We start from the raw sequence: 12578 nt of genomic DNA, 5'->3' as shown, positions 1-12578 counted from the left end.
CCGGTACTGATTGAAGAGATTGGAACTCTTGTGGTGTTTGTGAATAGGAAGAAGACAAAATATCATTAGCATGATCAATGTTTCCAATGACATGCTGAGACCAAAGAATATTTTCACAAATTCTGTTTTTCATTAGAGCCAATAATCCTAATCGAAAATGGTAGCAATGGGAACAGTCTTTTGGTGTCTTCACTTACACTGAATCTTGGCCATGAATGAAATAAGTGACGGTATTTAATCTAATGATGATCTTGCAGGTTTCTGATCGCCCCAAAGACCTATCCGGTCGTCATTTGCAAAGTGAAATCTACGATTAGGGAATAGGTTGCTAAATGAAATCTGCGATTAATGAATCGGAATTAGTCGCGTCTTATTCACACCGAGATGTCAATTACCATGACTTATGATAGTAATTTCAGACAAAAATCTCACCTCTGACACATATGGATGAAATCTACAGTCGAAAAACTGATTACCAGGACCCATTATTGATGTCATTTTTCAGTGAATCACTACTGAGAAATTCCTGTAGAAGACCGTGAACGATAATGCTTTCCGATCTGAACAATGACCTTGCCTAACTTGGGGAGATTTAGCTTCTCACAAATCAATCTCTACTATCATGTTAAAGGTATCCTTTGGGTGGGCAAGAAGCACCGGATACTTATACATGGAAAGCAATTTACTCTAGAAAATACTCTCAGGCATACAGCGATTACGCTGGATTGAAATAACATTACGACATTTCCATATTTTAAACTTTTGATAGAACATTCCTCTATATCAGTTTTATCACTACCAAATAGGAAATAAAAAGGACAAAACCCTATCCATATTTAAAAGGAAACCTCGGCAAAACAAAGAGTCTATTTGATGATTCCGACTGCATCATGAGTATGTTATTTATCAATCACTATCAAATAGTGATGATACCAGGTGTTCACAAAAATGGAGAGCATAACCTGCACCATCAGTGGCACCCATCACAAAAACAAGCAAAGGCAAGTCTATTGTTCATCTTAAAAATACGGGAACGATCGTACTACCGGTAGTCAAAATAAGGAATTGCATCAGACATAATTTTGGTCACTGATGCATCAAATTTGGAAATGTCCACCACATGTCTACCATATCTTCAGGATAACAATCAGTCAATGTTCTAGAAAATGAACCGATCTGAAACATCTGAGGTAATTGGGTCTCACAAAACACGTGTACACAACGATAACAGTGACAGAGATCATCTGTCCACTGATTACATGTCTCCCTGTTGCCCTCTAAGCAGAACAAATGGCCAGTTGTTCCCTGGTCAAGGAGGCATCCATGTCCATCCTCTAGATCACTCAACTCATGACCTCAAGGATTAGCCACACAAACAATACTTCTTCTGAAAATAAGCTGAACAAACAACACTTCCAATGTCAAAACACAGGCTAATGTTCGGAACGCCGGCTGCATACGAAGAAAATACCCTGTTGAACCAATCAGACACAGACACTAATTCGTTCGTCCAAGACGGTTAATAATCAAGACGGATTAGTTGTGTTGTCCCCAAATTCTAGTTATTTTACATAGACCACGAGTCTGAAATGGGCTGTGGACTATACGATATGACCAATGGTGTCTACCCCTGCCCATAATTTTCAAAGCAAGATGGTGGTCATATTGTTCCAATATTAGTCTATTAGAGAACCAACTTTCTTCAAATTTTACTCCTAAGTGTCCTTAGTAAGTGTTATCCCATCAGTAATAGTCTGGCCATGTCATCACTTAGCTCGGACTGTGTTTTACCGAATTTGGTGGGATCTTTAATGAGTGGATCTACATAAAAAAGTTCCTTATGGATGACACTGGGATGTTTCAGAGGTGTCTGAAAAGCCATAATTCTTAAAGAACAAGATTGAATCATTGGATAAAAAACAAACATTAAAGGTACTCACAGTTCAATTGCTTTGTTCCAGTTAATAACATACCCCGAGAGAATGAAAGACTCAATATTAACTATATGCACATTGCCTCGCTCTGTGCCTATGTACAACCACTTGCTTTGGAAAGGCCGATGGCAAAATGTAATCCTGAAAGAAAGAATAACTGAATTAGTACATCATCAAAAACAACATTACAAAACAGTGCTGCAAGTACATAACTAGTGAGAGTGATTAACCCTGCCTTGGAGTTCAGCCTTGTGCAGGAGTACAAGTCACCCTCGTTGACAGCAATCCAGCAATATCACGATGGAGGTGTCCCCAAGAATGGACTTCACATATTGTACCCATGTGGTAGAATCAAACCTGAGTCTGGGGCAATACAAGTGGACACCTTAACCCATGTCCTTCAGCTCTGAAGGTGGCAAGCCATGGACTGGACTGGGATGCCGTTTAGGACTGGGTTTCTGTTTTGACACAGCACACCATGGAGGATCACGATTGAGATAGGGATAGGGATTGAGAAAGGGATAGGGATAGGGACAGATTAGGACTAGGACTGGGATAAAAACTGAGATTGGGATTGGGATTAGGACTGGGATTCAGATTGGGATTGGGGTTGGGATTGGGACTTGGATTGAGATTGAGATTGGGATTGGGACAGATTAGGACTAGTACTGGGATTGAGACTGCGGCTGGGATTTGGACTAGGATTGAGATTGAGATTGGGACAGATTGGGAGTAGAACTGGGATTGAGACTGGGATTGAGACTGGGGTGAGATTGAGATTGAGATTGTGATAGGGATAGGGACTGGGACTGGGATTGGGATAGAGATTGAGATTGGGATTGGGACATATTTGGACTAGGACTGGGATTTAAACTGGGACTAGGACTGGGATTTGGACTAGGATTGGGATTGGGATTGGGACTGGGACTGAAATTGAGATTGAGATTGGGATTGTGACTGAAATTGAAATTGGGATACGGATAGGGATTGGGAATGGGAATGGGAATGGGAATGGGAATGGGAATGGGAATGGGAATGGAATTGAGATTATTACTGCGATTTGGCTGAGGGATTGGGATTAAGATAGGAATTAGGATTGTGATTTAAATTGCGAATAACACTGTGATAACATTGTGATAGTGATTTGCTTCACACTGTTGCATGCTGTTGTGGTATGAAATCACACAAAAGCAGCTAGCCAGGTCTTTGCCATGCTATCACTACAGATGTGCATGCATGACACAACATATTTCTGAAGAAGTGTAGCAATGCTGAGCACATGTTCAACATATACAAAGGTACACAGGTATGGTTGAAGTAACAATAAATTATTCACTTTCATAAAATGTCAGATTTTGCAAGTTTACACATCCACAACTTGTTTCCAAACACTATAGCCACTGTTTGTCTGAGCATAGGTGTGTCTGTTTGTGTTTGCTTTGTTCCTTTCTCACATGTGTGTGTTATCACCTTTCACTTTACAACATAGCCTGGGGTCTATAAGCAGGCATCACGAAGTACTACAGAGAAGTAACTAGACTGACAGACCTTGACTGGGGCATCAAGCAAGAGCTTCAACACAGAAACTGGGAAAAATACACTTCTCATCCACTCAAATCAAAATTTCAGTACCAATGTTGCGTCTATTTACACATTAACTGAGGACTAAATCCAGATTCAAAAGAAATATTTATGAAAATATTCTACTATGAATTTATGATAAACATTTTCAAAAACAGCCACACGAAACTAAAATCTTTATACCAGGGCTGCACAGTATTACCTGTATATCGGTTAACCGCAATATGAAAATGAAACAATTACGTATCGCAATACGTTTGATATGTATCGGTATATTGACAATGATTTTGTTTTTTAAAATTTAACTTGCTTAGGCCTAATTTTTATTACTCTTTCAACACTGTAGGCTGTATACCGGCCAAGAAGCATCAAGTCACCAGACACCGTAGGCCGGTAGACCGACCAGGAAGCATCAAGTCACCAGACACTGTAGGCCGGTAGACCGGCCAAGAAGCATCAAGTCCCCAGACACAGTAGGCCGGTAGACCGGCCAAGCCTTGGTCGTGTCAAAATAGTATGTAAATTTTTAAACCTACCAGTCATATCATTTATTTATTAAATCTATCACATTTCACAATGTCTGAAATATGTATTCAATTTCAATTTATCATTTTTTATCAATAGATTAAGAAATTATTCACTTTTTCCCATAATGTTACTGAAATTAAAATTCTCGGACACGCACTTCGAGAATGGGTCCACATCGAACATGTCAGAGCAAAATAAAGATGTTTCAGGCAAATCTTTAAATATAGTATACAAAGTAATAAATATAATCAACAAAAATATATCTAAAAGTTGTCAAACTTACAGCTAAATTATTATTTCCATCTTTTCGTGCGATTGCTTTTAATGTAAATTAAATGACATCTCGCCATTCGTCGTCTCGAATTCTCGGCCCGGACACGATGTTTAATGCCAAAATATATGCATGAAAAATCTTTGTCACAGCTCGTTACCTGGCACGATACATCCACGAAGCACCATATTTTTAATATAAATCGCAATTTCCTGCTTAAAATGTTCAGAATAGCACGATTTAACAAAAATCTTTCGTCAAAATCTTAAATTCATACCTTAGCTGTAATTTGGCTGCCTTAGGTCACATGCTCAAATTTGACCAATCAATTTGGAGGCAAAAGAATCTTAAACAGTGGACAGAACTCAATAAGTTTTCTTCCACATTATATTGCAGTACGTATTGCAATATAGAAGAATGTATCGCACTATATCGCAATACGAAATTTGGGGCAATTCATAGACTTACGTTATACAAAAACAAACTACAACTCTGACAGCAAAACCACCACCACCACAAGAGTAGCTGGAGACGCAAGCTCTCTGCCCTGTCACTGTAGTATGGAGCTTAACACAGATGAGAGTAGACCCACGTTTCTGAGTCTAACCGCTCACCACTCACAGCAGTAACCTTGTTACCATCACGTTGATAGAGAATAGTCCTCTCCACTACAAACACCTAAAGGCCTTCAATTTTTTTTATTTGAGAGCAAGCTCATTGGTCAATTATCAACTTATTGGATTGAAGCAGTCTATTTTGGAGGACCCATTGGGTGAGGATCATCCATCCCATGTCACATGCAGAGATGATTCTTATGGCTCGAGTTGGTCTTGCTGCCTCCGCGAGCTCTCTCGACCTGCCTACTTTCCTGCTACAGTAAATTTGATCAGCACAAGATGTATTGTTAATTGCCTCAAACTTTGGCGGGATCCAAATAACCAGCTAACAATGGAAGCGCATAAAGAATTTTGATTGTGACATGTCTGATAAGATGTGGTGTCAGTGGCGAGGTCAGAGCTGTGAGGTGATGGGAAGGGTTCGGTGGTGTGGAGTGTTTCAGCTGACAGTGTTGTCAGAACGACACACAACTTTGATAACGGTATCCTGTTGGGAGAGAGATTTTCTTAATTCTATTTAAACAGTGTGTCTATGTTATCTTTACTCACAAGTACAAAGTGAAGTAGAATCAGGAGCCAGTCAGCATGAAGTGTGTGTGTGTGTGTGTGTGTGCGTGTGTGCGTGCGTGCGTGCGTGCGTGCGTGCGTGCATGCGTGTGAGTGCGTGCGTGCGTGTGTGAGCCAGTCAGCATGAAGTATTTTGAGTGTGTGTGTGTGTGTGTGTGTGTGTGTCTCTCTCTCTCTCTGTCTCTCTCTCTGTCTCTCTCTCTCTCCCTCTCTCTCTGTAGGGAGGGGTGGGAGGGTTGAGGGGTGGGAGGGTTGAGTGGTGTTTGGCTGAGCTTAAAAACAATTCCTCTGTTAACATTTTTTTTATATTCACAACACAAAACTTTTCAGTTTGCGATTTACAATTTAATGTTAAACCTGAGGATTTTTTTTTTCAGCATTTATGGTAAACATACCAATCAGGCCTCCATCACCACCCACCTCCCACTCCCCTCCCCACTACACCCCACCAAAAGGTCGGCAAGCAACCAGTTCTTTCCTCTGGTATCTCAAACCTCAAGGCAAAACTGACAATGCAAAGAAATTCTGATTTTCTTTTAGGTGAAAAAAAATAGACATCCAACATCACTTAATTCTGTGGTTCAAACAACTTCACCAACAAAAAGCAGCTTGGATGGATGGTTCACTCTTACCTTTCCCTCTGAAACTTTAAAGAATGTACAATTTCCGGACGCTTCTGCCGATAGTTCCATAGGTGAAGGCTGTCGTCTGAGCAAACTGTCACTAGAGCACCCTGGGAAAAACAAGAGCACATCGACAGTTATTTGACTAACAAATTGTCTGACATGTCACGTGAAGGCAGTATACCAATACATCTAAGATGTCTAATGAAGTCCGGTTATCTTTTCAGATTCAAACAAAAAGATGAGAAATGCTTTAGAGAACTGGGACTGTCAGAGGAGTCTCACTCTGGGGAATGAGTAGTGGAATCTAAACATTACCTAAAATGAATGTTTAAACATTTGAATAGGAGATGGATAATGAGAATAGGAACTGTTGTTGTCCCAGCTGATTCTGTTTCCTACACAATAAATTTCTAGACTTCACAAAAGAATCCTTCCTTGGTGTGCAATCATCATTATTCATGTTTGAAAAGGTCATCTCAACATGCAGCACTGCAACCCATCATCAAGGTGATTTTGCTCTAATTTTCCTTGTCTCTTAAAGCTCCTACGATTACAAGTGGGTTTCCTCTTGTGCTCAGTGAGTGAGTGAGTGAGTATGGTTTTACGCCGCTTTTAGCAATATTCCAGCAATATCACAGCGGGGGGACACCAGAAATGGGCTTCACACATTGTACCCATGTCGGGAATCGAAACCCGGGTCTTCGGTGTGACAAGCCAACGCTTTAACCACTAGGCTACCCCACCGCCCCTCTTGTGCTGGAGAGATTTGAAAAATTCAACCATAATTGTACTGTACTTTATATAAACAGCAGCATTAGAAATTGGCACTAGTCCTGTAGTCCTTGACAAACTTCCCCATAGTTAAGGCATTAAAAGAACTGGTAGAAATTTGCCATTTTTAGGGTTTTGCTATACATTATCATAAGAAGGACTAGCGGACTAAAAATGTTAGTTTCTACCATTGTAAACAGTGGCACACAAGTTTGTGATGGGTCAAAGGAATAGTTGTCTGGAAGTAAAGCACAGTCCTGACCAATTTTTATTTGTTTTTGCCTCAGTCATGTAAATAATAGAGTCTGAACCAGACAATCCAGTGATTGACATCATGCGCATCATCCATGCAATTGGTATACGATGACATGCAATCGAATAATTCACTGTGCCCGACCACCTGATCCATTTAGCTGCCTTCGTTTGACAAGCATCGGTTGCTGGAGACCGATATTCTTATGCAGACTCCCAACCTGTCCCCAATACATCCATGAATAAGTATTAGTGTTGAAATCAGGAATGAAAGTCAAGGGGTCCTTGTCATCACACTAACATAAACAGTTAAAATTCATGGATGGTGAGGTAAGGTAAGATAAGGTGAATTGGGGTTTAACGCCCAGTTCAAGATTATTGCACTTATATAGCAACATGCATGCATGTGCGTGGGTGGCTGCTTGTAGTAATGCCGGTTTTATAGTGCTAGCCCACTAAGATACCATGCTGCAGTTTAACATGAATACCCCACTCAGGACACAGTATACTGACTCCGAGCAGACCCAGCGTTAGAAATTGGCACTAGTCCTGTAGTCCTTGCCAAACTGCCCAATAGTGAAGATATCATAAGGACAAGTAGAAATTTGCCATTTTTAAGGGTTTTGCTATATGTTATCATTATAAAGACTAGTGGACTAAATATGTTAGTTTCTACCCCTGCAGACCAGTCCTTATATTAGCCCCTTAATGCCGAGCACAAGACAGGGTAACAACAAATACCCTCATGTAATGTCTTTTGGTCTGACCCGGCCGGGGATCAAACCCCCAACCTTCCACTCTCCGGTTTGATGCTCTACCACTAGATAGACCACGGAGGCTTTCTAAAATACTTTCAACTATTACAGGAGCAAACGTGATAGACCCCAGGACCATTTCTATTTCTAAAACGTAGTACATGATTAAATGAAACACACTGCATTGCAGCTAGTGCCCTTATCAACAGCCAGCATCTTGCTGTCACTCTGCCTAAAACATGGTGCTTATTAGGGAATGTCTCAATAGATGTTGATTTCTATATCCATAATATTCATGCTTCCATGCTTCCATCCATCCAACTCCATCAGGACAAGGAATGGACTTCTTGGTAGAACTCCTTAAATCTAGTCACTCCTGAGTTTTAATTCCATAGAGGAGATTTTCTCATTTACAGGCCATGGGGCAAGTCTGTGCTTCAATAAAGCAATTGACTGATTAAAATATTTCCAAAATAACGTCAGTGAAGACTTGGGTCTTCACAGAATCACCGGACAAATGACCAAAGGTTGAAGTCTCTTGTGCTTTTTTATCTCTTGTGGGACAATAAAAACATCGGAAAAAAGGAAATTACGGACATCAAACATCACTGATTGAATTCACAAGATCCAGGCAGTCAGACCTAAATCAAATCATTCCTGCATTGCTGTGGAAAATAGTCATCTTGGCACAAAAGATTAATGGAAAAATAGGCTGATGAAATCTAATGACAATGACGATGAAACTTCCCACTTACCTCATTAACAAGGAAAAGGATCTGGATGATGGCAGCGTCGCTGTCGTGGACACAATGGCAGTCAACACCTGGCCGACCAAGTCTGGTTGTGTTTTAAGGAAACAATTGGTTTTTTTTCATTTTTTCGTTGACAAAACACTGGTATTGATACCTTTAGATATTACAACAATTAAATATTCACTAAATCTATGACGATATTTTTCGTTGTTGACAAAACACTGGTATTGATACAATTAGATATTACAACAATTAAATATTCACTAAATCTATGACGATCTTAATGTTTCCATAAGGTATTATCAATTACCGTACGGTACATACAGTGGTAAGTTATAAACAAGCAAAACGTGTACAACATGAAAAGGTCAACTGGTATTATCAAGAAATTATTATACCAACAAAATTGTTTCAAGATACATGATCACATCTTTTTTAATCTTCAAGAACTTTTCAGGTAAACCCTGATGTGCTGATCAATACACTTAACTTAGCTTGTGCATGTACCCAAAACTAAAAGCTCAATTGTCTTATCCTCAACTATTACTGAATCTCGACTACATTCATCAAGCATTTTACCAAACACACAAATCTCAAAAGCCAATGTGCCAACATTTACACAAAACCACCATTTCCCCTTCCATATCTTTTGTTTCGTTTATACGTCATCGCGATGGTAGCTCTGGTCGGCAAGACAAATCTCCTACTTCCTGAAGTATTTTTGTCCCCCTTACCAGGAGCAGATTTTGTTCCCAAGATGCAATTTCTTTCAAGATGATGACATCAGATGCGTCGGCTTGTCTCAGGAACGTGTCACACCAGCAGTAACCTGGCACCACACACTCAACTGATGTCCAAATTAAGAGGCCTGCTTGACCATAAATCAATTGTCTCAATCATATAAAGAAGTATGCAAGTCAGCCGAAGCAGGTGACATATCTGCACCATCATGAGTAGCGACATTGGCGACGTCAGTGCAGATGACGATGACATGTTAGCACAAGTTGCCGAAGATGGCCACCTGACCCAAGACATTGGGGAATATTTCCCGACAAACAGCTTAGCATCATGACAACCCTTGATGGCGGAATGACTTCTGATTTTTAAAAACATCTGACAAGTTTGTATTTGTGACTTGGACAACTATAAAGAGGTCGCATGTGGTGTTTATATCCCGATCAGAAGCTGACAACTGAGACAGCCTATAATGACACCTCCAGGGGATTCTGTTGTGTTGGATGATTTTAATGACATTCCTTGGTGATCCCTAAAGGTTGGCGTAAGCATGTGGTTCAAATCTGACTACAATTTAAGAAATTGGCAGCAATAAATTAGCGGAATTTAAATCAATTCTTGTCTGTGCGTTTATATCTCAAGAAGCTTGGAGACAGCTGTGATAGAAATCTTCTTTATTAGATTTCAAATCATGGCATAATTTCCCCAGTGAGTTTCCACAATTTCATGGGAAAACTATTTTGGATCATTTCAAGACAGGCCTTAAAAAAGAACTGTCAGAAAAAGATTTATTCTTCTTATAGGTTAACACTTAGGAAATTGTCAGGACACAGAAGTATTACAGTTTAGCCAGCAATATAACAGCAATATAACAGCAATATCATAGCAATTGCAACGGTTACACAGGCCTCAAACAAATGATGTGAGGTGAAATGGGTTTAATCCACTTGCATTCAAGATTGTTCCTCTCAGACAGGGACGTGCATGCACGTGTGTTCCTGCTTGTACCAGACAGGATTTATGTTTTTTACCCTGTAGTCCACCGAGATACCATGCCGCATTTTAACATGATTACCCCACTCAGACACAATATACCAACTCTTCTTTTTCACCAACCTCCTCCCTACAAGATTTTATCAGCTCACCAAATCCATGCATCCTTTATCGTTACAAAAACGTTGAGTCTTAAATTCAGGGTCCTGGCTCTGAATGCCAGGCAGGGTAACAACAATTCCCATTATTGACATCTTTAGGCATGATGCAGCCACTGTATCAAAGAAGACGCCAATGGTCAATGCCCCATCCTGGCCCTGGTGCCACAAACTGTTCCTTGCACTATGACCTTCGTAACCCCCATAGTCTAACATGCATTTAAAATCATGTTACCGAACGCGGTCCTGCTCGACAAACTGTTTAGCATTAGAAATACAACTACGTTAAATTGTTTGATAGGCATTACTTAGAAGTTGACGGATGACAAAGGAGACTTAACTTAAGGATAAACAACCTCTTTAATTACTGTAAAGGCGACATTTTTAGTATAGATCCTGCTTGTTATCCATAAATTGTGTCTCCTTTGTCATCCGTCAACTTCCAAGTAATGCCTATCAAACAATTTAACGTAGTTGTATTTCTAATGCTAAACAGTTTGTCGAGCAGGACCGCAGATCTAAGTCCCTATTAGCGCTATGGGCCTTATTCCACAGTAATCTAAGTGCTATGACTATCTTAAGTAAATATAAAAGTATGGGAGTTGATTCTAAAATTGTAAGTCAATATTCAAGTATTGGGAGTTGGTGGTTTTAAAGCCAAGATCACTTTGAGCATGTAGGCCTCGGTAAGGTAAAATGCAGTACAATCAGTTTCTGCACACCAACAGCCTGGCTCAAGAAACAACAATAACCATATCACTATTATCAAACAGCGAAATCCATTCATTATTTCTAAAAAAATAATCTTCGAAAACAGCATAAGACTGAACATGCACAAGCTACATTAAAAGCAAGCACTCAAACGACCACAAAGATAGTTTAACTGCAGACATTACGACAATAATTTCATCGCTGTACCAGTCTACCCTTCCAAGCTGAACACAATCAAAGGCTCCTGCAACCTGTATCGTCTTCCCACTGGCTCAATTACCAATTACAAATCGATCTCGCGGCAGATAAAGATCAGGATTTCAGGGTACCCAAACAAACCAGAAGCACAAACTGAACACACACCAAACGACCAAAGGTCAGGAAGGTAGAGAGTTTGTCAAGGTGTAGTTAGTCTGTTTGTTTTTGTAATGAGAAACAACACTGGTGTTGAGGTGGCTGAGCATCAGCCTCATGTCGGTTCTGTAGGCGATCAGTCCTTCAGACCAATCTCATTAAAATCAGATCTTAGTTCTCGCTATCACTAAACAAAGATCTGTGGACATCCCATTACGGGTGACAGAATGACCTTTCATCCGACCAATCAAAGCATCGCTTACCAGATCATGAAAGTGAGAGTCGGAATGTGTTTTCTAATCATGGAACCTCGAAAATGTTAACAGGGGGTATTCCAAACAACAGTTACGGCCCATACGACTGATTCCGTCAAAATCATTGTCTATCTCTCACTTCCACGGCATAAACATTTGAACTGAAGAGGCGTAGCACGGTACGTGGGAAGCACTGCCATACAATCTCAACCATATATTAGACATTCCAGAATGTTCGTTTGTTCAGTTTTCAAATTTTAATCGATAACTGTGTCAGCATATTTTTCAAGAATAGTCTGAAATGGAAGTCACCTGATTGAAACAAGTGGTGTAAAGCTCGAGAAAGCTTCTTTCTATTTGGCTGATGTTCGACTTCTTGTTAGTCTTGTTAGTCATTTCAGTGGTTGGTCAAAGTTCGCAGAAGGTCGTTCTGACATGACCCGTAATAGGATGTCCTCAGATCTTTGTTTAGCAGCAGCAAGAACTTAGATTTGATTTTAATGAGATTGTCCTTCAGACATGTCCCCTCCTTCAACAGTTCACCAAATTCATGCATCTTTACTCTTTCAACAACAAAAAATAAAGGGGTTCTAGGTTCCCTGAAGTCTGCTACTCCAGTACTTGACTCAGGAACCTATTATAATGTCAACCTTTAACATGTAGGTGTTTGGTCCCCTCCTTACTTCCTCTCATTTCACCAAATCCATGCATCCTTAAAC

At 40.1% G+C, this 12578-nt stretch overlaps 1 protein-coding gene across 11 annotated transcripts in view; it reads right to left on the bottom strand.

Annotated features, from left to right (window-relative positions):
* LOC139474163 (syntaxin-binding protein 5-like) overlaps nucleotides 1-12578 on the bottom strand; it is a 142374-nt gene that overhangs the window by 66318 nt on the left and 63478 nt on the right. For all 11 annotated transcript variants that reach the window (XM_071257050.1, XM_071257053.1, XM_071257052.1 and 8 more), the window contains exons 3-5: nucleotides 8658-8739; nucleotides 6131-6231; nucleotides 1941-2075 (exon numbers count right to left, since the gene is read on the bottom strand). In XM_071257050.1, coding sequence (XP_071113151.1) covers nucleotides 1941-2075; nucleotides 6131-6231; nucleotides 8658-8739 — 318 coding nt within the window. The remainder of the gene's footprint in view (nucleotides 1-1940; nucleotides 2076-6130; nucleotides 6232-8657; nucleotides 8740-12578) is intronic.

The sequence above is a fragment of the Haliotis cracherodii genome, unplaced genomic scaffold (assembly GCF_022045235.1).
Source record: "Haliotis cracherodii isolate W230 unplaced genomic scaffold, xgHalCrac1.p SCAF_3, whole genome shotgun sequence".
Classification (NCBI taxonomy): domain Eukaryota; kingdom Metazoa; phylum Mollusca; class Gastropoda; order Lepetellida; family Haliotidae; genus Haliotis; species Haliotis cracherodii.
This window is presented reverse-complemented; position numbering and strand designations above follow the sequence as displayed.